At 42.7% G+C, this 27,249-nt stretch overlaps 1 protein-coding gene across 1 annotated transcript; it reads right to left on the reverse strand.

Moving 5' to 3' along the window:
* Positions 1-4,213: 4,213 nt before the first annotated feature.
* On the reverse strand, positions 4,214-27,205 carry Atp6v1b2 (ATPase, H+ transporting, lysosomal 56/58kDa, V1 subunit B2). The gene is made up of 14 exons (XM_013025820.1): positions 26,851-27,205; positions 20,034-20,089; positions 14,939-15,037; positions 14,280-14,373; positions 14,067-14,144; positions 13,026-13,165; positions 12,619-12,720; positions 11,665-11,762; positions 10,625-10,748; positions 9,697-9,847; positions 7,684-7,766; positions 6,365-6,469; positions 5,358-5,487; positions 4,214-4,495 (listed from the first exon to the last, which is right to left on the reverse strand). The coding sequence occupies exons 1-14, from the start codon at positions 26,984-26,986 to the stop codon at positions 4,356-4,358; spliced, it is 1,536 nt and encodes a 511-aa protein (XP_012881274.1). The 5' UTR covers positions 26,987-27,205; the 3' UTR covers positions 4,214-4,355.
* Positions 27,206-27,249: the final 44 nt, after the last annotated feature.

Here is a 27,249-nt window from a genome sequence, read left to right on the forward strand (position 1 = left end):
GGGGGGGGGGGGAAGGGAGGAGAATTTTGTTGTTGTTTGTTCCTATGAGCTGTATTGCTTTTTCACATGCCTTGGATGGAACCACATGGCTCACTGCTTTGTAAGTCCAAGCATTCAGTTCCCAGCTGGCATACATACACAGCTTTCCAATACCACTCCCTTGATTGCATATGCATGGATGGAAGGATCCAAAAAGGCGCCACTAAAGACATGACTTTTCTTTTTGAACTCAGGGCCTGGGCACTGTCCCTGAGCTTCTTTTGCTCAAGGCTATTGCTCTACCACTTGAGCCACAGCATCACTTCCGGCCCTTTCTGTGTATATGGTACTGAGGAATTGAACGCAGGGCTTCATGCATGCAAGGCAAGCACTCTACCACAAAGCCACATTCCCAGCCCCAAGACATGACATAGGAGATTCTCTACTTTGCACTTACCTGTACTTTTCAAGTTCTGTCTACACCACAAATATCTATTAAGTAAACCATTAATGGGAGCACACTGGCGCTAGTTAAGCCTGAGTGCTTCTGAACAGCAAGTCCGAGGGAAAAGCATGACAGAAGCAGAAAACAGAACGTCTCAGTTCAGAGCACACTGCAGCGTCCAGCAGCCCAGTGCGGGTCGGAGTCCTGGCCTCAAGGCAGGGGCTCTGGTTTTCAAGGGCCGAGTCTCTGTATCCCACAGCAGCCCTTCTCTTTTGAGTACATGAAAGCAAGCAGCAGCATGCAGAGACCTCTATGTGAGAAGGCTGGATCCGGGTTCAAGCCCGGTTGAGTGTGAGCAACAACTCTTCTGCTGAAGCACATCAGCCAAGCGCGCAAAAGACACGGCTACCACCTCACAGTGGAGGATGGCGATCCAGGCAAGCCATGGGACAGCCAAGAGGACACACAACTCAGGAAGAACATTCCAGCCATTAGAGGCCCGCGCCTGGAGTGGACGGCCTCCACAGGCCCCCCTCTGCTGAAAAGCGGGCCCCAACATCTCATACTCGTTGGAGGCCCTGCTGTTACAGTGGGACCCAGTTGTCTCCGCCACTTCTCTCTCTCAGATCTGCTGGGTCTCCAGGCCAGGCTCTCTTTGCCTTCATCTTTTAAATAGATACAACGTTCTTTCAGAGCCCCCAGGCTGACCCATAGCTCCACAAAAGCACCATTTAGTTCAGTGAACACTAACAGCAGGGCTGGGACCACACAAGGCTACACCTCCCTCTCTAGCACTGCTTAGTCAGGCACTGCTGCCCTCTTGTGGACATGAAGCATATGACGGCTCCAAGTTCTTGTCGGCCTTACCTCCTGCTTCTACCTTCCCACACATAAAAGATACTGGCTTGTTGTGAACACTGAAGTTATTGGCTCTAGCCCACGAGGTCATTCTACCTCCAAGGCTCCTAGAGTCCCTAAACTTGAGCCATGATACAAACCCCGTTTCTACAGTGGTGGGAATCTGCAGGAGCTATTTCTGCACGTGGAGGGGCTATGGAGAACCCTGCTGCTATGGAAAGGACACATGACCATGGATGCTATCTGACAGCCAGTCAGTGGAAAGCAAGGTCCATCCGTAAGGGGCCACAAGGCCTTCACTGCAGTCTGAAATACTGCTTTATTACAAGCTGGTGACCCTCGGGCTCCCGCAGGCTAGTCCACTCCAGGGCTCGTTCATCTCCAGCCTCAGAGCCAGTCATGGTCAGATGCGTTGCTTCCCCTGAGTAGGAACTGCAGCAGACTGGTCAGGGAAGCACCCACGATTCCCAGGCTGCCCACACGCTGGCACACGCACGAGTTTCCTATCAGGTTTTGTCTCTGTGGCCATGAGTAGCTGGAAGGGACTTGTCACTGTTCGCATTAGTCACCTGCTCCTGGCTGCCCTCGTAGTGGGGCAGCAGAGAGCCCAGTAAGGCTTTGCTGGCAGGTGTTCAAGCCCACACTGAAAAGCATGGTTTGGACTAAACTGGTTTTTAGCTGAGTAAGGAACCGTCTTGTTTCATTAGGAACACCCTCTTCGTTGTACTTCTAATTTTCCCTTGAGCACTGCCCTGTACGTTCTTCTTGATGTCCTATCGAGGTGATGTTTTTGTTTCAATCCAGGAACTCTACCCACGGCATTTTCTGTTGTCCTCTAACAGGAAATTTAGCCCAGGGCCTCAGTCAAGCCCCAGTGAAGATCCCAAAGCAGACAACACTGAACCCAGGACCCTTACCACCCACTCCTGCTGAAAACAAACATCTCAGGGAGGTATTTATGACACTAGTCTGCAGAAATTTTTTCACTTCCGTGAAATCTCACCCACCCAAATGACAGTCAACTGCAAGCAATAAATGTTTACTGACTCATTAAACTGCCCTGACCTGTGAAGACACTGTCTTCTCGAACTGGTCTTCTGAAGAGATCATTTAAATGGTATCAAAGGGCTTGCCAAGAAGATGTTTTCAATAAGAAACAAGACACAAGCCAGCGGGAGTGCTACTTACCTGACACAAGGCCAATGTTAGTAAATGTTTAGTGAAGCTAGTTCCATTTGTGCTGCTGTGGCCCAGGCTGCGCCGGGACTTACACAAGCTCTAGGCTTTAGGCTAATCCTGAAAGGCATATGAAACACACTTGGTGTTTTGTTTCCTTTTGATACTGGGGTTTGAGCTCTGGGCCTTGCGCTCTAGTCCCAGAGTTGTTGGTGCTAAATAGCTGGGCCATGTTGTTAGTGGGAGAGCCACAGTAGGACCTTGAGTCCTTCTTGCTTTTACCACGCTGACCTTTTCTCTCTACCTCTCCAGGAATGCCTGGAAGAGCAGAGAGGAGAGGGCGGCCCCCAGGATGGCACAAGCTTGTGTTTCCACCCAACCGTTTCTGGTGTTCAGGCACCCAGCTAAGATTTTTATTTGAAGCAAGCTCACTCGCTTCATTATGTACTGAATCTTTGGTCACCACAGGCAGGTTCCAGTGCTCCGGAGTATGTTTTAAACCACAAACGCCAGAAACATTCACAACTCTCATCTGTGGGTCAAACTCCAGTTTGCTGCAAGAGCTAGAGTGAAAAGGTTGGAAGGAGCAGCCTGGAAACGCGGCACCAGGTTGCACCACAGCACTGCCTGTTACAGTCACCACCAAGAAGAGACGCATTTGCTTGTTCTTGTTGCTTTTCTCATTAGAAGATACAGAGTCACTTTGGGTAACTTCCATTTAATTTAACATTTATTTTCATTTATATTCAGATGTCACATTTTCTACATTAAAATATAATCATGCTGACCCCCCCATCCCCTCAGAGAAAAAGGGGAAGAACTTTACACAGCTGGAGAGATGGAATGCACAGAGTAGGGAAGTTACTACTGCACCCGAGGAAGCACAACAGACCCCAAGAGCACACAAGGCATAGCTGCACACGAGATGGCCGGGGTCATGCCACAGAGAGCAGCAATGAGTGAAACGCGGTCACCTGTGCCACAAGATTACCCTGAAGAGAACTGGGGTGGAAAGCTGGACTGACCAGGGATTTCTATGAGTAGAATTTAAAGTATCCGCCAATCTAGGGGCGCTTTCCTCCCTGCTGTGCCCCCACACCGGGCAGGTACTGTAAAAACATCAGCACACAGAATGCAAACAGCCTGTCCTTCCTTCTTTAATCGCACCCAACTCTTTTCAAGCCATAATTCTACTAGTGATTTTCATTCTGTGATTTCCCAGCCTGGACACCAGGATCCATGACCAGGACAAAGCATCGGGCCACTATCAGATGAATGCCAGCTGTGTAAAGCCCCATGATTCTGTGCTACTCAAAGGCAGAAGGATGCTGCGCAGGTAACGAGAGAAGAAAAGAAACTCCTTTTCTCCCACAGCAGACAGCAAGCACACAGCCAAATCCATTTGCCTGGAGCAGAGCAGAGCCACAGGCACAGCAACACCCCAAAGAAATAAATGCCCAGGAAAGATCTTGGTTCTTCTTCTAGACCAGATCTTGCCGCTGAATTTAAGAGCAAAGAATTTTAACTTCACGATAATGATACTCTTGAAGGGGCTGACAAGTAAGGTCTGGATAACCCAAACGACAAGGACATTATTCGGCAACTCACTATACCACTATATACAAATACATACATCAAGAAGAAAACTCCAGCTCCAGCCCTGCAGCTACTTCGAACAAAGCACTAAAGGGTCTCTGAACAGGGAGATTTTAAAGTCTGTAGCAGTTTAAAACATTGCAACACTGGCACAATACGTTACCTAGTCTTCATGTTTAATTACAGGGCAACAGGTAAACTCCCCACACTGAGGTGGGCATGGAGGAGTGCAAAAAGAACCAGGAAAACAGACCCAGTACATCACAAGAGGCCACGCACACCACCACAGCAGCAGCAGCAGCTAGTGCTTTGCGGAGTCTCGAGGGTAAAACTCGCTCAGGGTGCTCTGAGGGATTCTCTTCAGCATTTCCTTGGGGAAGATTCGGAGCAGCTGCCAGCCAACGTCCAAAGTCTCAAAGACAGTGCGGTTTTCATAAGGACCTTAAAAAATTGAGAATAAATTAGTGACAAAGTACTTCCAAGTCACCATGACTAGCAAACAGGGGCATAAAACGCAGGGAAGAAAACGTGAGTGAGGACTCTCAGGATTAGATGAGGCTAAATGTGGAAATGAAGGCACAAAGTTTCAAGGGGCCAAAGAGGAAGGAGAGAGAGGTCTAGCGGTCATGGTTCCTCTCCCCTCTCTTTCTCCCTCTCCCTCTCCTCGCCCCCACTTTCTCTCTCTCTCTCTCTCTCTCTCGCTCTCTCTCTCTCTCTCTCTCTCGTGTGTGTGTGTGTGTGTGTGTGTGTAGACGGTATTCAAGTAGGATCCCTGAATGATGAAAATGACCCATGTTTTAATCAGAGATTAGGCAGAAACGCAATCTCCCCATAACACAAAGGTTTGTGCAGAAAAACTGACTGAAAATACTGGAATAGGAAAATGATATAAAAAGTAAGCAAACCTCTTCTCACTGGAAATAAATCAGTGCTGGTCACATGTGTGTGTTGGAGGAGGGGAAGCACAGAAAGAGAAGCTCTTTAGAATATTAACAATTAAAAAGCAAGAAGAATGAGAAAAGAAGATGCGGAGAGATGAATTGAGAAACTCCCAAGCACCCAAAGCAAAAAATCAGAGATCCCTGCCTGGCAGGGATTAGAAATGCGGTGAAGAAAGGTGACTGTAATGGCAGCTGCTGGACAATCAAGTCAGGATCTCACAATGTTTACAAGGAGGGCACAAGGAGCCAGACAAAAAGACTCGATAGGTGATTGGAGGCACTTCTCCCTATACAGTCTGAGTAAGGAAGGTTTCAAAACTACATGAGGCTTTTTAATGTTTGTAGGAAAACAACCATCTTACCCTGAGAAATAAAGTTTCTCTCAAACTTCTGCAGAAATTCCAAGTAAAGAAGATCATCCGAGGTAAGGGCTTCTTCTCCCACTACAGCTTTCATGGCTTGTACATCCTTGCCAATGGCGTAGCACGCATACTGAAGAGGAGAAAACTTTGTAAACCATCATCTGCCATATATAAATGTGCCGCTTGCCGGAGAGCACAGAGAGCATGTACAAACACAATTCACAAAGCTCACCAGAAAGTGCCCAAAGGATCTCCCTATGAAGTATTCCCTTCCATTCCATGCTTTAGGCATGCCATCCCAAGACATTACTAACACTACAAAAAGCATGCTTGCTTCAGAACATCAGTGAGCTTACAAATCATTGAGCACCTAAAACTCCAGTCACAGAACTCTAGTCAAACCATGAAGAAATCTAGCATAAAGCTCCTTTTAGGAAAAAACACTGTGACACACAATCTCACATGACTAAGGAGATCAAAGACTTCACAGCGCACCCCGAACACTGCCCTTCAGTGTTCCGTGCAGCATCCTCTCATGAGCTCTCTATAATTATTACTAAAACAACCTGGGTACTTATTTATTAATTAAAAAATTACTTTTTTTTTTTTTTTGGTCAGTTGTGGTGTCTGAACTCTGGGCCTAGGTGCTGTCCCTCAGCTCTTCAGCTCAAGGCTAGCGCTCTACCACTTGAGCCACTGCACCACTTCTGGCCTTTTCTGCTTATGTGGTACTGAGGAATCAAACTCAGGGCCTCATGCACGCAAGGTAAGCACTCTACCACTGAGCCACCTTCCCAGTCCCTAAAAAATTACTTTTTATAGCATTAGGCAAAGGTTTATATCTTGGTGATTTTATTCTTAGGCTGCGTTAGCTCAAATGAAAATCCTGCACATCAATCCTCTGTTGAAGTTTGACTTGGCTGGGATGAATGGGAAGAGGATAAGAAGCAGAAAGCAGGCATTTGCTTCTATTAAACATCATCTTTGGGAATGCACTGCATACATACCAGCTGGTTAGACACATCGGCATGGTCCTTTCTGGTCATTCCTTCTCCAATAGCAGACTTCATTAACCGTGAGAGCGAGGGCAGCACATTAATAGGAGGGTAAATCTTGAGTAGAATAGGAAGAAAAAATAAATATATTAAAGTACAAAAAATAATATTTACTAGCAGTAACAAAGCATTTAAAATACACTATTCACTCTCAAATTTGCTTCGTAGGTGACAAGTAACAAGGAGAATTTATAGCACAATATTCCTTTTGAAAGTTTCTAAAACAAGACTATTCTGAAAAGTGCATGTTTTAAACATCTGCCTCAATGACCCATAGACAAAGTAAGATTTCCCATGGTTAACAAGCATCTACTATAGAACCATCCAAATCTACTTCTAGTGAGATGGCAGGTGGTAGCAGTACACACAGGTACCCAAGAGCTCTAAAACAACAAACTACATTTTAAATCACAATAAAGGGATCATTCCTGATTTTGGCCTGTTATCCACATTTGAATTTTAATACACAAATAATTTTGTAGTCGCATTGGGCTGGGCAGGTGGCTCGGTGGTAGAGTGCTTGCCTAACATGCATGAGGCCCTGGGTTCAATTCTGCTTATGAAAAAGCAGAAAAAGCAGGAATTGGCGCTGTGGCTCAAGTAGTAGGGCACTTGCCTTGAGCTGAAGAGCTGAGGGACAATGCCCAGGCCCAGAGTTCAGGCCCCACGACCGACAAAACAAACAAAAAATTCACGTTCATATACTTTTTTATTTTGGTGGTACTGGGTTTGAATTCAGAGCGGCAAGCTTACTAAGCTGGCACTGCCCCACCTAAGCCACACCTCCAGCCATATTTGTGGTTCTTTTGCTGGTTATTGTCAAGATAGGGTTTCATGAACTCTTTTGCCTGGGCTACTGTGAACCACAATCCTTCTATTCTCAGCCTCACAGGTTATGTGGGATTATAGTGAGTCACTCATTATGCTTTCTTTTTTTTGCTGGCCTTGGGGTTGGTACTTAGGGTCTCCCATTTGCTCAGCTGGTGGTGTTCTTCTACCCCTTGAGCCACTCCTCCTACCTGGCCTTTAGCTGCTTATTTGGGAGCTAGAGTCTCACAGACTTTTCTGTACAGGTTGCCTTTAAATTGTGATCCTCTAGATTTCAGCCTCCTGAGTACCTAGGATTACAAACACGAGACATCTGCACTGACCTTCAGTTGATGCTTTCTAAGCAAAAGATCTGCCATGTGCACAAAAATGTCCATCACTACAGAACAATGATAAAATGATAAAGGGCTCAGCAAGCCTGAGCAGTGCTCAAGTGTCAGTACCTGTCTGTTGTGCAGCTGTCTGTCCACGTAGATCTGCCCCTCAGTAATATACCCTGTCAGGTCAGGGATGGGGTGAGTGATATCTGCAAGGGAAGACACAGGGTGTTAGGCATAACCAACGCACAGGAAGTCAGTCCGTGTTAATTATAGCACTGCAGAGAAGAGCTACACAGAATAAATCATCTGTGCTGGAACCTCCCGCACCTGTGCTATCGAATACAGCAGTCAATAATCCTATGAAGCCACGGAACACCAGAAATAAAGAGCTTCATCTCAAATTTTATTTAACTGACATGAACTGAAATACAGACAAATGTGCCTAGTGGCTACAACATTAGGCTATCAACTTTGCTGCAGCAACTGAGACATGGGTTGGCATTATGAAGTACACTGACTGCACTTATGTGCTTTTTCCCTCCAAATAAAAATAAAACTTCCTTCTGGTACAGGGTCTTACTCTATGTAGCCCAGGTTGACCTGGAATTGTGATCCTCCTGCCTCAACCTCCTACGTGCTGAAATTCAGGGATGTGCCATCGTGCCCAGATTAAAAGTTTACTTTAAACACAAAGGTCCCTTCCAGAAACCTGCCAACTTTATGTACAGTGACAGTCTGTAAACCACCTTACACAGATAAGCAAAATTCTGTGCTGCGAGGATAGGGATGCTACACAAGCAAGGAAATCCTTTTCAGGCAGCACCAAAAGATTTTAAGCAGCAAGATACTCCTAAACCTGGTACAAGAATCAGCTTTGCAGCTACTTCTTTGGAACAACACATCAGAGGCAGCATGGTGTTAACAGTTGCTGTGAAACATGAATTCACACTGTCTAGGAGATGAATCTATCACATCCTAAGCTTGACAAACTCCTTTACCTCTCTATTTTAGACTACAGCAAAATCCTCACAGTTACTCTGAAGATAGGAGTTCATAAACACTCACAACAGTGTTCAATTCCAGTGAGTCCCATCTGCTGGGAGTGGTGTTTGGAAAGTGACGTAAGTTCAAAAGGACACCTTCCTAGAGGAATTCTGAACAGTGCCTCCAGAGGCCACCGTGAAGTACACATTCAGGGGGGCCCGCACTGCGTGCGCGCGCACACACACACACACACAAGTTGAAAAAGTTCTAAAGTCTCGTGGTCTTCACCACCTGTATCCTTCTTTGGACATTTAATATACACAAGCTATTACTAGTTCACACATAAAAAAATCTCCAGCTAGACTAACTTACAGTAATAAGAGATCATAAATTATTTTCTCATATCCAAAATAGTGCCTAAAAAGTAACATTTAATAGTACCTGAAAAATAAAACATTTAAAATTCCAATTACAAAGAAAATTACTTTTATTCTACAAAAGATAGTGGCAATTGTAAGAAACTTTCAAATGAAAATTTTTATTTAGATACAAATAACTAGTTAAAGCCAAATCTGTTTTTCTTTTTGGGATCAGTAATGAGGCTAGCACACAGTGTCTGGGTGTGGTCCCTTTGCTTTTCGGCTCAAGGCTGGCACTCTACCACTAGAGCCACATCTCCACTTAGGGCTTTTTGGTGATTAACTGGCAATGATAATCTCACAGAAGTTTCTACTTGGGCTAGTGTCAAAGTGCAACCCTCAGATCTAAGCATTCTTTTTTTTTTTTTGTTTTGTTTTAGGATTGTCTGGGTAGCTTTTTTTTTTTAATTTTATTTTATTTGTGAACATACTGTACAGAGGGGTTACAATTGCATGGGCAGGATAATGCGTACATTTCTTACCAAGCATTGCAGCCTCCTCCTTTGTTTACCCTTCCCATCCCTTCCCAGCCTCCCCCCTCCCCCCATCCCAATCCTTCTAGATCTAAGCATTCTGAACAGCTAGGATTAGAGGTGTGAGCCACTGGTGCCTAAGACAAACCCTTAACAGGATAAGCTCCTAAGAAAATTTCAGTTGAAAAGGGAAGACGAGTCTTCTGAGGTAGAATTAGACCCTTGCAATAATTAAGCCTACTAAGCATCAAATAACTTACCATCATTGGGCATGGTGAGAATGGGGATCTGAGTGATAGAGCCATTTCTCCCTTCCACTCGGCCAGCACGTTCATATATCGTGGCTAAATCTGTATACATGTAGCCTGGGAAACCTCGTCGACCGGGGACCTCTTCTCTGGCTGCTGAAACCTGACAGTAAGCCAAGAAGAAAAATACTATGAGCCAAGATAGAAGTTCCACTAGCGTGTGCCTTTTGACTGAATATGCCAAATCACTAAGTTCAGAATTTCATACTGTCATAAAGTGATGATGGAGAAGTCTATTAGAAACGTAAATTCAAGTTCATCTGTATAAAAATGCTGACGAGCATTTTTCTAAAATTATATTGCTGTAATATAAATTCTCAAATAGTTTTCTAAAAGAAAATTCAGTTACAGTTTTATAAATTAAAGGAAGTAAATTCTAAAACAGAGATTCTTTGTAAGAATTACTTCCTGATGCAGACTAGCCTTTTGGGGGGTGGGGGGGAAGGGTCAGTCGTGGGGCCTGAACTCTGGGCCTGGGCACTATCCCTCAGCTCTTCAGCTCAAGGCTAGTGCTCTACCACTTAAGCCACAACGCAGTACTGTTTCTAAATATATATGGTTTCCTGAAGAAATATGTTCCAAAGACAATGCTGCCAGACTCTTTATTGAAATATCATTACTGGGGCTGGGAAGGTGGCTCAGTGCTAGAGCGCTTGCCTTGTGTGCCTGAGGCCCTGGGTTCGATTCCCCAGCACCACATAAGCAAAAAGAAAAAAAGCCGTAAGTGCTGTGGCCCAAGAGGTAGAACGCTAGCCTTGAGCTGAAGAGCTGAGGGACAGCGCCCATGCCCAGAGTTCAGGCCCCACGACTGGACCCCCCCAAAAAAAATATTGGGAACTTTACAAAGATAGCCCTGAAAATTAATTCGTGAAAAAGTCACCTCTCGAAGTGCTTCAGCGTAAGAGCTCATGTCCGTCAGGATAACCAGTACATGTTTCTCACATTGGTAAGCAAGAAACTCCGCTGTGGTCAGAGCCAGGCGAGGAGTGATAATGCGCTCGATACTGAAAGGCAAAGCGATCCCGAGTCACTCAAACCAAAAGTACAAAGAGAACACAATCCTAGAATGGTAGCAGTTTCTCTTTTCAACTTGTTAATAAGTTGAGGAGAGTACAGCAATGACTTTAAAATTCTGGTCTGCTTGTGTTATTTTCTAGTTACTTTAAAATTCTTGTCCGTTAATTTGAGTACTTACATAAGAATTACTTAATGTTACAAAAATGATTATTTTATAAACGCTCCATAATTTGTCAAAGCTATATACAGTTCCTCAAAACTGATGGGGAATGGTGAGAAAAGGAAGGAATGAAAAAACAAGCCACATTTTTCAGATAAGAATGTTACTTATTAGGTATCACTTATATGCTAATATGTACATATAGAATCTTGTTTAACATTTGTAGCAACCCTGGAAGACAAACATTTGTCACATTTTATGAGCTTCAGTGTCTAGATAATTTGAGCAAAGCCAAAAGAACTCCCAAGAGGTGAGGCTGGAATTTAAATCTAAGGTCTCTTCATTCCTAAGCCAATGAGCTTTCATTGTAATATTTACCTCCCTAAACTTCTGGGGGTAAGAATTAGTATTGTTTCTAATACACCTGGTTTCCTTAAGGAAGAAAAGAGCAATGCTTTTGGTTTGTGTGTGCCAGTCAAACTCAGGAGCTAGGTGCTGTCCCTCAGCCTTTTTCTGCTCAAGGCTACCACAATCACTTCAGTGACAGCTCCACTTATCAATTTTCTTTTTCTGATTAATTGGAGATAAAAGAGTCTTACAAAATTTCCTGCATGGGCTACCTTTGAACTGCAACCCTCAGATTTCAGCCTGCTGAGTAGCTAGGACTACAGGTATGAGCAACTAGCACCCAGCTTCAGGTAACACTTTTGGTTGGGTGAACAGAAAGAGCTCTATATACTTACGTTGGGTCATTAGCCAGGTTCAAAAAGAGGCAGACGTTGTCCATTGAGCCATTTTCCTCAAAGTCAGATTTGAAGAACCGGGCAGTTTCCATGTTTACCTAAACAGCAATATCTCATCAGTGTTAGAAGAAAAGTTCCCAACATTTATTTTAGATGATGACTTTCAAACAGATAAATGTCAAGCTATGGATCTAAATTGTTCCCTCTAGTAAAATTTGAAGAACCCACAAACTTTTCACAAAAGTTAACTGAGTAAGATGTTTTAGGCATGAAGAACAGTAGTCTTTTTTTTTCCTTTTGTGCCACTCTAAATGCTGTACACAGTGCCTCCATTTTGGGCTTTTTACAGGTTAACTGGAGATAAGAATTTCACAGATGTCTGGCTTTGAACCTTGATCCTCAGACTGAGTTAGGATTATATGTGTGAGCAACCAGTATATGGTTATAGATTATTCTTAAATTTTAGTGAAATGCTAAATTTTTAAAAATATTTTTTTATTTTTTATTGTAAAGATACTATACAGAGGGTTACAGTTACATGAGTAAGGTAATGAGTATACTTCTTATTGAGCATTGTTACCCCCTCCATTATTTTCCCCCACCATCCCTTCCCTCCCTACCTTTCCCAAGGTTCTTTTTTTTTAATTGTGATTAAGTGATTACATAATTTCCCGAATTTCACAGTATTGTGGAATAATGATGCTCATTTAAAATCACAAGTTCATTCTAACTTTCCTGGAGCAAATTGTCTATCACAGTCTATAACATATAACGGTGTACACAAATACACCATATATGTGATCAGCAGAAATGCTAAATTTTTAAGTCTTAGTTTGGCCCCAAATCTGGAGACAAAGTCAAAGTTTACTACACTTCTCTAACAGCACAATAATATTGCAATGTGTTATTACACATAATTTTATACAAAATACCAAACAGAAAGCCTATACTTACACCCATAGCAGCAAATACAATTGCAAAATTTTCCTCGCTATAATCCATCACATCTTTGGATTTCTTTACCAAACCTGCCTGGCGGCAGATTTGAGCTGCAATCTGATAAGAACAAAAAGAACTGAGTTGAAAACTAAAAATTTCTACAACAAAATAACATATCTTAACTTTCTAAAAGCTAGAGTTATTAAATAAACTGGAGAGTTTGAGGACTTAACAAAACTTTCTGCAATATTTACAAAGACACATTAAGTATAAGCAATAAGCCAATAATGAATGAATAAAGACTCAATGCCACCGGTTTACATAACAACAATACTGGGTATCTGTCTGGTTTCTCAATAACAGTGATACATTTAGAAATTCTTCCCAGCTAAAAACTTCATAGCTAGTACCCTAGTGCTTACCTCATTGTGTGGTAACCCTGCAGCAGAGAAGATAGGAATTTTCTGCCCTCTAGCAATACTGTTCATGCCATCAATGGCAGAAATGCCAGTCTGAATCATCTCCTCTGGATAAATCCGACACTGAGGATTGATTGGCTGACCTAATGTATTTCCCAAAGAGAAAACTTAAATCTCAGAACATTCATTGTGAATGGAAGTAGAAACTCATCAAATTAAAAAACACCAGAATATTACAATTATTATAAAGCCTTTTTCTCTCTACTTTAAAAAACATTATTTTTGAAACGAAATAATTTTTCCCTTTAGTCCTCTGTAGACTAATATTCACTAATAAAATTCAAGTTAGTGGAATACACTAAGGGCATAAGAAAATAAGAGAAAGAAGTTCTAATTTCAAAGCTATGATTTTTACCATAAATATCTGGATCTCTTCTAGTAGTATTTTATAGTATTCTTAAGATACTGCGTAAGTTTCTAGAAAATTTCTAGGAAAAACTAATTCATTACATAACTACCTAATTTATTACCCAAGGAGAACACTGATTATCTACTTAAAACAACAATACAAAAACCATGCTGTCCCTGGCAAAGCCACCAGACAGACAGAGGTACATTTTCCCAAACAGAATCCATCCAATGTCCCGACCCACCAGATAGACAGAGGTGCATTCCCCCAAACAGAATCTATCCAATGTCCCTACCCACCAGATAGACAGAGGTGCATTCCCCCAAATAGACTCCGTCCAATGTCCCTACCCACCAGATAGACAGAGGTGCATTCTCCCAAACACAGAATCCATCCAATGTCCCTACCCACCAGATAGACAGAGGTGCATTCTCCCAAACACAGAATCCATCCAATGTCCCTACCCACCAGATAGACAGAGGTGCATTCTCCCAAGCACAGAATCCATCCAATGTCCCTACCCACCAGATAGACAGAGGTGCATTCTCCCAAACACAGAATCCATCCAATGTCCCTACCCACCAGATAGACAGAGGTGCATTCTCCCAAACACAGAATCCATCCAATGTCCCTACCCATGATATCAAGGAAGTCTTCAGCTAGCACCACGGGACCTCTGTCAATGGGCTTTCCTGATCCATTGAACACTCGGCCTGCAGATAGTGACAACACAGCACAGAGGACTCTGATGTTTAAATAGCCTTTTTTTGTTTTGTTTTGTTTTAGATTTTATAGAAATTTATTCAAAATAAACAGATCTCTGCCCAGAAGGAATAATATCCATTTACCAAGCATATCCTCAGACACCGGAGTTCGGAGAATATCCCCAGTAAACTCACAAGATGTTTTCTTGGCATCTATACCTGAAGTACCTTCAAATACCTATCAAGAAAGAGAATCAGAAGGGTAAAAGATTTAGCTCATGAGTACTTACTAGACAGACTAAGGGCTCTGCCTGCAAGTCAAATGTCACAAGCAAACTAAGGATGCTGCTTACATTTATAGAAGACTGTTGAAAGAAAAAATGGAAATGAAAGAACAGAAGGATGAATTGGAGGCATGGCTCAAATGGTAGAGTGTTTACCTCCAGGCACAAGGCCCTGAGTTCAACTCCAGTGTCATTAAAAAAAAAAAAAAGGAAGAAAACCTGCAGGACTTTAGGTGGCCCTATACAATCTAAAATATTTACCTTTTGGACCCTTACAGAAATTCTGTTAACTCCTGCTCTTAGTGAACACCTTATTTGAGAAAAATATTTTCATACTCTGGTAACATTATAAACTTGGAACTTCAAGAGGTAACTTTACAGGAATCGATTCAGCTATTGTTTTGGTTTCATCCAGTTATCAGTGAACTCTGCTTTTTAACTCTCTCCTTTGATGTGACTCCCCATGTGTTTCTAATTATCAAAGAGCTAAATTGGCCAAGCTGTTAAAGTGATACGTACCTGAACTACTGCTTTGGAACCACTAACTTCTAGAACTTGCCCGCTTCTCTTTGTGCCATCTGGTAATGTCAAGTGAACAATTTCAGCGTATCTGGGAAACTAAGAAGAAAAGAACAGAGGATCAACCACCAACTTTTTAAAAGCTCCCAAGCAATCATCTATGCCATCTCCACTGGCCACAGTGTGCTGCTGTGTAGTGTGCAACCAATCCTCCCATCCTCCACACCACGCAGCTTTAGGTAGAGAGGTTACACTCACCTCAGAGGCTGTTTTTAAGACACACACCCCTGACACATTGTACTGGCCAACACAGCACAAAGTACAGAGAAAAGGGTTTTGAACTTGTGAAAACATGACAGTTAAATTTACTGCTTTCTCTCTGAGGTCATGTTTTTAAGGTTTGTGACTATAGGAAGTGATGTATACCTCCTAGGATATGTGTTATACATAGGAGGATAAAATATTAGTAAAGAAAACTACTATCATAGTAAAATAATGTCCAATACCTCTCACAATCTAGCTCTCAATGTATATGGATCTCCTCTTAACTCATTTAAGAACAGATGTCTCCAAAAATACATGGGTTTATTTACTTCCATGGTGATATAATAAATACGCATAATTTTCAAATCGCTAAAGGTAATGTATTCATGTTGATATTTTTTTATATATTTTTATTGTGAAAATACTGTACAGAGGGGTAAGATAATGAGCACATTTCTCATCAAGCATTGTAGCCTCCTGCTTTGTTTTCCCTTCCCATCCCTTCGTATCCCCCCCCCGTCCCCCTCGTCCCCCCACACCAAAGTTGTAAAGTTCGTTTTTCGACATATCATGTTGATATTTCAAGCTGTCAAAATAATCTATTGAAAGATACAACACTATTTGTATAACATGGGAAAAATGCTAAACTATTGCACACCAGCAATTTTAAGATCTATGGATTCTGAAATGTTAAAAACTGAATTGGTCAGATGTGGTGACTCATTCCCACAATCCTAGCCATCAGGGACTGAGGCATAATGACCATGAGTTCCAGGTCAACTGAATTGACATAGCCCCCCAAATAAAACAAAATAGTGAATAAATGAAATGGGAAAGCAATTAGATAGTTTTAACAAGACCTAATGGCCATATTCCATTACATTCAGCTGTCCAACCAGTGACGTACAGGTCCACGTTGATAACTCGTACGTAATGGTCTAACACCCTCTTGCATGTGGTTCCTCATGAAAGTTGGTGGTCTGCATATAGGCTGTACCCATTTTCTGCCTACTTAGTCTGCAAAAATACTGATGCATTACTTTATAATCTCCCCATTTGTATTAACAAGTATCCCCTTTCCCTCTATTTTTGACAATCTTGCATTTTCTCCATTTCTAAGCATTTTATAGTCAGGATATTAATCTTCTACTAGTTTGCTTCTTACCCTTTAATTTTGTTCATGGCTTCTTATATCACACATAAGTTTTTAAACCTCCTATGAAAACAAATTAACTGCTGTCCTTTATGATTTATACCTTTTGTATCTTGCTTAGGAAAACCTTTTACTTGAAGTCATAAACTCTTCTTTTAATAGGTTTATGTTTAGTACAAGCCCTTAGTTCACCTGGATTTGGAGGGTTTACTTTATTTCTTATTATTTTTCATTGGAGAAATGAACATTGCTAACAATATTTGACTACAATAAAGTGTCTCCATTGCCCATAATACCAAATTTACCAAGTCAAAACCTCATGTGTACTGGACAGTGGCTCACATCTGTAATACTAGCACTTGAGAGAGTTTATGGCCATCATGCACTATAGCCATCTTTATCTCAAAAGAAGACAGTCAGTTTGGGGTTCTTAATTCTGTCCCACTGAAATGCTTATTCCTGCAGTAATTCCTGATGCTTGATTCCTCCACCCTCATTGCACTACAACTGGAGTGGAATTTCTAAAAGTTTGAAGTCTTCTGTAAGGCCTTTCCATAAAGTTTTACAGCTTGTTGCAAATAGTTCCATCTGCACACAGGACACAGGTGATTTCTGTTTGTTTTTTGGTTTTTTTTTTTTTGGGTCCGGTTGTGGGGCCTGCACTCTGGGCCTGGGCGCTGTCCCTCAGATCTTCAGCTCAAGGCTAGCACTCTACCACTTGAGCCACAGCGCCACTTCCGGCTTTTTTCTTATGTGGTGCTGAAGAATCGAACCCAGGGCCTCAAGCATGCAAGGCAAGTGCTCTACCACTGAGCCACCTTCCCAGCCCCGACACAGGTGATTTCTATAGTCTGACCCATATGTGCTGTTCTGTACCATTACTTCTAACAGTTCGCCAGTGACTGCCCTAGGTTTCAGTGTAATTATATAAAGAAATAATGACAGCATTCCTTTTAACTTCTAACTTCCTTTATACTCTTATTTTCTAAAGGAAATTACTAAGTTGCAAATACAAAGCTGAACAGTGATCGTGACAATAGACATTCTCAATTTGTGGTGATTAGAGAAATATATATTTGGTCAATAAGTCTTGGCCAGAGTACCTGAAACCCTTGTCGTTTCTTTATAGGAGAAAAAAGGTAAAAGGTCTTCTACTTTTTATAATGAATGGAACTTTTATAATGAATGGGAGAAAAACCCATACACTTTAGTGTTAGAACCCACATACTTCAGTGTTAGAAGTACCAAGAATAGTAACAGGAAGAAAATAGGAGTTCTCACTGATTTAAACAAACAAGTATGTTATTTGCTGTTAGGTTGTGGTGGATACTTGCTCCTTTTTCAGTATACACACACACACACACACACAGGCACACAAGAAAGAAAAGAAAAAGAATTTAGGAATCTTTGCTAATAAGGGAAAACAGCTCTATTTTTCTGTTCTAATATTACCCTCTGGTTTTAGAATTCAACACAGCTAACTTCATGCAGTGAGCTAGAAAACCTCTCTCCATCTTCTATTCAGACAGAATTTCTGCATAATTCTCTGTTCCTTGATATTAAGTGCATGGTTTAAATTAAAACAAACTAAAAACTAAAAACAAAACAAAAACGCCCACTCTAAGTCTCATTATATAAAATGGTATTTTTATAACATAAATTTAATAGCATTTCCTCACCTACACTTTACCACAAAATAACATTCAAGGAAACTTTTTAGTTCTCTTATAATTACTTTCCCAGAGACATTTTCTGTGTCTTTTCTGTTACTGTCTTCAACATCATCTGAAGTTACCTTTTGCAGCACTTACAAATTACACCTCCAAATATTTATATATGCCTTTCTACTAGATTCCCTCCACTGGAGGAGGGCCTGTGCTGACTTCAAAGTATAACAGAGATGAATTCAAATATATTTCAATAATACACTTACTAATCTATGAAAACTTTAATGTTTTAAAACATGAGCCCAAAAGTTTATTTAGAGAATATAGAAAATAAGAAAAACAAAATAAACCTGGTATGCTGGTGGCTCACACCTGTAATCCTAGCTACTCTGGAGGCTAAGATCTGAGGAACGCAGTTCAAAGTCAGCCTAGACAGGAAAATCACTCAAATTCTTTATCTCCAATTAACCACTAGAAAGTAGAAGCTGGTAGAGGGAGTGGAGCTGTGGCTCAAACTGGTAGAGCACTTGCCTCGAGTGAAAAAGCTCAGGGACAGTGCCTAGGCCCTGAGTTCAAGCCCCAACTGACAGAAGAAAAAGAAACAAAAGCTTCAAAATGCATTCTTCAAAAATAAAGTGGGGTTGAAGATTTTCTCAGTGGTAGAACGATCAGGGCCTAGTAAGCATGGGCTCCAGGTTCAATCCCCAACACCAAAAAAAAAAAATAAATAAAAACACTAAATATTAACAGGGCCTAAATCCTGTAAAACCCAAGTGCAAACATGGAGTCACTGATCAATCTGCAGATGGGACAGAATTGTGGTAGGAAGTAATCTTGCTAGGCTTAATCTCAAGATTATTTTGCAAAGGTTCCTGTCAAAAAGATTAGTGAAATTTTTTTTTTTGTACTAGTACTGGGGCTTGAACTCAGGGCCTTCTATTTTCACTCTGTTTTCTGGCTCTGAGTTGACTTTCTACCACTTAAGTCATATCTCTGTCTGCAGCTTTTTGCTAGTTAACTGGAGGTAAGTCTCCTAGATTTGTCTTTGTGGGCTGGCTTTGAAACACAGTTCCCAGATCTCAGCCTACTAAGCAGCTAGGATTATAAGTATGAGCCACCAGTGTCCGCCTGCCCTTTCTTTTCAGAAATGTTTCTGTTTGTTTTTGGGTTGGGTGGGTGAGTGAGACTTGCTAAAGATACACCTGTTATTGAAGTCTGCCACAGTAATAGCAACCTATGTAGAATCACCATTCTAGAAAATACATTCTATGTATTACGTGGGGGGGGGGGTCGCGCGTGCACGCACGTGCGCTCACATGCATGCATACTTTTATTTAGCAGTACTGGGGTTTGTATTCAGGCCTTGGTGCTGATGAGGCAAACTATCACTATTTCGATCACAGAGCTCAGACAGGAAGCTTAGCCCAAGGTATTTAATTATAAAATATATTTTATTTCTCCCTTTCTCAGATATAATTATAATTATGTATAGGCAAAAAAAGTTAGGTAAAGATCTGTAGATAAAATGAATACAAATGTTGCTTTAGGGTTTTAGTTATTATTGAGATAACCTATTTTTGTTTGTTATTTGAAGAACAACGTCAGGCTTTTGAAAATAAAAGCAACAATGTTTTCTTACTCGAGCTTAACATTTAGTAAGAAACAAGAAAAGCTATGAAAAGAACTAGAACATATGGCACACTACCATCAAGAACAAAAGCTATCATATGTATATATAATACATATACATATATACACTATCCTATATTATACAGATTATAAAACACTAACATTATTGTTTTCCCTTTCTTCCAATGAGGGACTCAAAAGCCACAACCACTACCACTAGTACCAAAATTCAGTTTTCTGACTTTTGATTTCAAATTCTTCTTGACATTTATATCACAGAATAGCTTAAAATTTTTAACAAGAGGTTCAAGTACATGAACAGGTTCTAATGCTACATTTTCAAGTATATCAGCAATCAGACTATATTTGACAGTAGTATTACCTTCACATGATCTAAGATGACTAGTGGACCATTCACTCCTGACACTGTCTTGTATGCTGGAAGAAACAAGAAAAATCAGCTTTAGTGAAATGCATAAAAGCCTACATTGCCTGTCTGGTAGCACCCAAACTTCTCTGCTTATTCTATTATCACAATATGCAACACTCAAATAGCTACACAAATTTTCAATGAATTTGTAAAATATGGTGCTTCCTGAACAATATTTTTTTTTGGTTTGGTTGTGGGGCCTGAACTCAGGGCCTAGGTGCTGTCCCTCAGCTCTTCAGCTCAAGGCTAGTGCTCTACCACCTGAGCCACAGTGCTACTTCCAGCTTTTTCTGCTTATGTGGTGCTAAGAAATCAAACCCGGGGCATCATGCATGCAAGACAAGCGCTCTACCACTGAGCCACCTTCCTAGCTCACTTTCTGAACGAATTTTATAAACCATCTGAACGTTCTAAGTCCTACTAGAACGAAGTCATTTTCTCAGAATCAAGGACACTAAAACAAAGCAGAGAGGCTGCCCGCCTTTAGAAGTTCAGTTTCAAAATAAAATAGCTAGTAGCATGGCTCAAGCAGTAAAATGTTAAGTCTAGCATAGAAGCCCTGCATTCAATCCCTGATAAACACACCAAAAAAACAAAAACAAACAAACAAACAAACTAGAAAAAGTCCAGTTGTCCTATGATTGTGGGGAGGACTTCAACAGGACAAAGCAAGGGCTGTACCCACAGCATGCAGAGCGTTCCTGGAGACACAGCAAAACCAGAATGACAGTTCCTTGTCCTGGAAAGAACAGGAAAAGCTTTGCAGGAGAGATAGAACTTAGCTAAGTAGATGAGGGAAGGAAAGGGAATCCTTAACAAGTTAAAGCAGAAGACAAAAACTCACAACTGGCACCAAGAAACTGGCCTGCAGGGCTATGGTAGAGGAGCCTGTTTAGGAAGGGTACACAATGGACCAAAGGGTTAGCTATAATAAGCTCAGCTATTTGGGAAGGTGAGGAGCAAGAATGGCTAGTTTGAGGACAGCGTGCACAAATAGGGAAACTCCATTTCAAAAAGGCAGGCATGTGTAGGGTTATCAAATGTTATCTTCAGGTTAAAGAGAGAACTATTATTCACTACACCAAGTTGCCCTAGAAATAAATTTCTAGATTATTCTCCCGTTCATTTAAAAAGGAATGGTCCTTTCTGGTAAATATAATGGCCATTGGGTATAACACACACACACACACACACACAATTTTGTAACCAGAACAACACACACACACAATTTTGTAACCAGAACAACACACACACACACACAAAATTTTGTAACCAGAACACACACAAAATTTTGTAACCAGAACAGCTAAAGAACACAAGATAAACTTTTGAAGCAAATGTACTACAAAGCCCAACATTATTTTTATGAAACTGTTAACCAATCAGGAATCTTTCATTTGCTTGATTTCTTTTGAAGTCTTCTAACGAACTTGGACAGACATTCCAGCACAAATATGAACAACCAAGAATGAGGAAACCATTTAAGAACCAGTCTGTCTACCCAAGGGCCTTCAGATTTTTTAAGTGACAACTTTTCCAGCCCAAGGCCAGAAAGCAAACAAATGCTTTGGTACAAACACAATCTGAAAAGTAAGCTATCTAAACAGATGATAGTATAAAAGATCAATTTTCCCCTAAGGTATGGTACATTTTCATGGCACACTAGCGGGAAAACGCCCAAACTGCTGTAAAATACGCCCAATACAGCTGTAAAAACCCAGATTTAAATTTCCAAAAACTTCATTATTCTTATTCAAAAAGATTGTAAAGATAGCTGAGCACCAGTGGCTCATGCCTGTAATCCTAACTCTCAAGAGGCTGAGATCTGAAGGTCATGGTTCAAAGACAGCCCAGGCAGGAGAGTCTGTGAGATTTTTATTTCCAATTCTCTACCAAAAAAGCCAAAAATGGAACAGTATTTCAAGTAGTAGAGCAATAACCTTAAGCAAAAAAAGTTTAAGGATAGTGCCCAGGCCCTAAGTTCAAGCCCCAGGACTGGCAGAATGGAAAGGAAAAAAAAAAGACTCCAGACCATCTATGTTCAATGACTTTCTGAAAACTTGCATGTGGAAATACAAAGTGAGCTACACTAGAAATGGGTCTTCTTAAAGCTCAGTGTGGGAAAATAACAAACACAAGTTTTTCAAACTCTTACTTAACTAATGAGGAATAGGGGAAGGAATTTAGTTTTAATATTTACAAGTAATGCACATCATCAAAATCCCACAACTTCTGATAATTATTTTATTCAACAAGACAGTTCCTCCTTTGAATTCTAATATACAACAACTATGCCTCAGAATCTCATGTTTAAAACTGAAACTCATTCCAACCTATGAAGTTTTGCCGGTCACAAGCAAAAAGCATGACCAAGAAAAAGAAGTATTAGTCATGGCTGTTCCTGGAAACAGTGAATGGAATGGGATTCTACTATGGAAGACAAGTTTCCACTTAATCAAGAGACTGCACATAACCCTTTCAAAGCCAGGAAATAAACCTCCTATGTTTAAGTGATTAAACATCAACACCTGCAAAGAGTGTTTCTCAGGAACTCTCACCTCCATCACACACCTGTGGGTTGGCTATTATTAGTCTAAGTTTTACAAGAGAATAAATTATTCTCAGAAAAACAAAGTACTTTGCCCAAGGATCAACCTGCAATCTGTCTCCATCTAGTCATCTGACCTTTACTTCTACTGCACCTACATTCTAAAACCAAACAGGTTTCTCCTTTTTGTTTTTATGATAAAGTATATGCTACTACTTATTAGCAAACCATGTAACACTATCACACGAAATAATTTCATAAACCTGTAACTTTAGCTAGGAAAATGATAAATTTTTACTTTTCCTACACTGGACAGTATTTTCCTGTGTCCACTTTTTTTTGGGGGGGGCGGGGGGGAGTCCGGTCCTGGGGCCTGAACTCTGGGCCTGGGCGCTGTCCCTCAGCTCTTCAGCTCAAGGCTAGCGCTCTACCACTTGAGCCACAGCCCCACTTCTGGCTTTTTTCGTTTTGCTTATGTGGTGCTGAGAAATCGAACCCAGGGCCTTAGGCATGCAAGGCAAGTGCTCTACTACTGAGCCACCTTCCCAGTCCCCTGTGTCTACCTACATTTTGTTCTCACTACAAAACCATCTGTCTACAGCGGAGTCATTGCTACTAAAGAGTTTAAACAGAGAACAAGTATGTGATGGAGAAGCTGGGTGCTGTTTCCCCTCACTGGCAATCAAGAGAAACATCAGGAGACTATTCCTACTACAAATCAGAGGGGATTCTGGCTTATATTAAGCTGCCATATAAAAACCAAACCAATAAATTTTATAACCCAAACTAAGTGAAAATACTACCAAAGTTTTATTTGAAGAGCACACAAAGTTTTTACAAAGTGGGGGCACCAGCTTGTATCTTCACAGAATGCTGAGGTACACAAGGCTGGAACAACCTCATGTCACATTTAAGGAAAGCCTCAAGAAAGTCTATTACCAAATGGAGGCCAGGCTGGCTAACAGTTTTGTTTTGCTCTTCTTTAATTACAAGGTAGCAGGTGCTCCTCTATGACACTTCTGACCCTAATTCACAGTGTGATTTTAAAATACAGTGATCACAATTCCTAGCATTAGACTTCATTAAGTTGTTCTTCAAAACCCATTCACAGGGCTGGGAAGGTGGTTCAAAGCTAGAGCGCTTGCCTTGCATGCATGAGGACCTGGGTTCAATTCCTCAGCACCACATAACCAGAAAAAAAAAGCCGGAAGTGGCGCTGTGGCTCAAGTGGTAGAGCGCTAGCCTTGAGCTGAAGAGCTGAGGGACAGCACCCAGGCCCAGAGTTCAGGCCCCACGATTGGACCCTCCCCCCCAAAAAAAACCCATTCATAAATTATTCTGTTGATCAAAGTCATCCTTCTCTTGAAAATTTCACAGGCACTAGAGTATATAGGTGGTATATAGAGGGTCATAATGCTGACAGCATAGAAGATAGGTGCTTACATCACATATTCAACACGTTTCACAAAGTCATATCTTTGTGAACCACAAAGCAAGCAATATTTATAAAATAACACTGGAAAAAAATTAAGACTTGAGTACATATTTTGTCAGATGACATCCTCTTCCTCCTGCAGAGTAAGAGACTGGAGATTGTTCAACACTAACACCCTTACTGATTGTGACATATCCAAAGAAAAGAATTTGCAGCCATTGCACAATAAGCCCCAGTCCTTTATGCTCCACCTTCATAGGAAAACAACTCAGAAAGCATTTACCTTCTATTGTGCAAAAGAAGTAGAGGCCTCACTTCTAGCATTGGGTATCTAAGGGAGGTTTTCTTGAGAAAAAAAAAAGCAGATTTCTGGATTTGACTTTTTGGTAAGGCTTGCTCTACTTTATGATGTTAAAAAAACCACATGGCTAGTTCACCCATGTCTCAAGACAAAAGGAAATCATCAATTCAAAACATTTAGCGCTCACAGGGTCTATGGACTGACCTTTGATCAGAGCTTTTTTAATAAAAGCAAACCTCCTTTTCCTGTGATTTTAGAAACTAAAGCCTTCAGGACTATTAATTTCAAGTATGACTATCTTATTTTCGTTTCTTTTTAACAGCCCTACACTCCCCAACTTGTTTTTAAGTTGGATCTAATTTGTAACTGTTGATATTACTCTATTCCTTAATTCAAAAGCACACCGTAACAGTAATTACTTAGTATCAACATTTATTTAAAAGAAATTAAGATATTATTCAGGAGTATTTAAATCTGTTATAAAAATACAGCAAAAGAGGAAAACAATGCTCAAATGTAGTTAAAATGGATGTTGGCTTACGTAGGATATCACATAATGCTTTTTGGGAATAATTCCTAGAAGGGAAATTCAGTTTGGCCAGATACTGTAACTCTGCACTCTCATCCCATTCATTCAAACTATTCGCACAGAGATTTAAATTATGCTATACAAGAGTTGTAGAACACTTGTGAGGCACAGAGATGCAAAAGGATCCCCATGGTAAGCACTGCAATTTTTGTGTCAGCAGGAATCTCCCTGGAGGCTTCAGCCACTTGCACAGGACATGGAAAAACCATACTATCTCCCTGAAGGGCTTACCACTTTAATCATGGTAACCACGGTTTAAACAAGATCATTATTTCAGCTGATAGGTGACAGTGAATGAAGGATTGCATGGAAAATGACTACTGTACCCTGAATTCCTTTTTCTACAAGCAACATCAGTGTAGAAAAACTGTCTTGCCCAAAGAAAAGATCACAAATGCAACTCAGGAAAGAAAGAACATTTCTAATCTTTAGGAATAAACTTGCTGTCAAGGTTTGGGTAAGAATGCAAGAACTGCCCATTTCTAGACATCATGTAAGTTCCCGCTCCACTCTCTTAATTCAAAGAATCGTAAAAATGCACATCTCAGCAATCCGCAAGCTCCAATGTTTTCCTCCTTCCTCACACTGCAGTGCCTGTCACATGACCCACTGACAGATCAGAAAAGGATTAGTCAGGCTGGAGAGCGCCCCACTAAAACCCTTCATCTTTCAACCAAAGAGCCACCCACAAGCAGACAGGCTAGCAATTAACCAGTGCAAATGCAACAACAGATACACCTGGGGGAAACACCAGGTACTTTGCCAAGTTCCCCTCCTTCCCCCCACGTTGTTTTTTAAGTCTTATTTCTAGGGCTCATCCTCAGTACCCGGGGAAACAGTTTAAAAAAACAAAAAAAGGTTTGATGCTACCGGACTGTAACCTCCAGTAATGAAGAACCATTTCTCGTTGCAACCGCCGAGCTCTTTACTCAAACCCGGTAGATGAAGGCCACTCTGCTATCATCACAATGTGATCCTGAAGCCTCCCCACACAGCCTAGATACTGGCAACTCTCCTTCGTGTTCCCAAAGCACCTCGCACTCAGCCAACTTTCGTTAGCTGGTTAAGAGTAAGCGAAGAAAAGCACCTGGGGGTCGGGGGGGGGGAGTTTCTCCTACATTGGGGGGGGGGCAGCACTTGGGTTTCTGCTCCTGCTGGGAGGGGGGGAGGGGAGGGCAGGGGGAGGATCAGCCGAAGCAGCAGCAGCAGCAGGCTGGGTGCTGAGCTCCGGCTCCGGCCACCCCGGCGGTGCCGGGCCCCGGCGCCGCTGAGCCCAGCACCACCTGTAAAGTGAGAGGGCTGGACTGGATGCCCGGCCCGGTCCCTGGCAGCCCCGCGGACCATCTCGGGTATCTAGGCGTCCCGGGGTGGGGCGGCAGCCCCCCCCCCGGCTTGCCTCCCCCCCTCGCTGGGAGGCGGGCCTGCCCCGCACCCGGCCCAGGCCCGACCACGTCAGCGAACGCACACCACCGCTCTCCGCGGTCCACCCGGTGAGGAGCGTGCAACCTGCCCGGGTCCTCACCGGGGCGGCAAGCCCTCCCCCCCCCACTGTTCCCAGTGATGGGATCACTCTATACTCCTCCCCCTCCCCCCCCCCCCCCGGGGCCGAGCCGGGCCGAGGAGGTGGGAGGTGACGGCCGGGCCCGGGCAAGCTGCGGAGGGAGGCGGGGAGCCCACCGGCCCCGGGCGAAGTTCCCGGGGAGCCTGTGGCGAGGGGGGCCCGAGGGCCCCGACGTCACGGAAATGGGAGGTGCAGAGCCCCGCGGATCCACGCAGGGACGCGGGGCGGGAGGGAAAAACGAACCCCCCCCCTCCCCCGCGGGCCGAGCAGGTGAGAGGGAGCCCGGCGCTGGGCGAGGACGCGGGGACCCGCGGCCTCCTGCGGGCCGTACTCACTGAGGCGAGGCTGGGAGAGGTAGTTCCGGCTCGCCGCCATCACCTGCTCCCGAGCTCCCGCCACCGGCCCACTGGTGGGCACCGGTAGCTCGGGTGCGGCCCCGTTCACGATTCCCCGCATCGCCCGCAGCGCCATCTTGTCTCCTCCGTCCCGACTGGCCCGGCAGTCCGGGCCGCGCAGGCGCAGATATAGCGGGTCGGCCCCCCGCGCACCCGACTCCACCCATGCGCGCTGCGGAGCTCAGGGTTGGCTCCGCCCCCTTGACGACGCCACGCCCCCAGACTCGTGACTACTGGCTCCGCGTGGGCGGGGCTGTCGGCGCGCGGGAGAGGAGCTGACCAGCGTGCTGGGAGGGGGGGGGGTGAGGACAGGCGGAGGGAAGAGGGAAGGGACCGGGT

This window comes from Dipodomys ordii, unplaced genomic scaffold, assembly GCF_000151885.1.
Source record: "Dipodomys ordii isolate 6190 unplaced genomic scaffold, Dord_2.0 Scaffold4, whole genome shotgun sequence".
NCBI lineage: Eukaryota > Metazoa > Chordata > Mammalia > Rodentia > Heteromyidae > Dipodomys > Dipodomys ordii.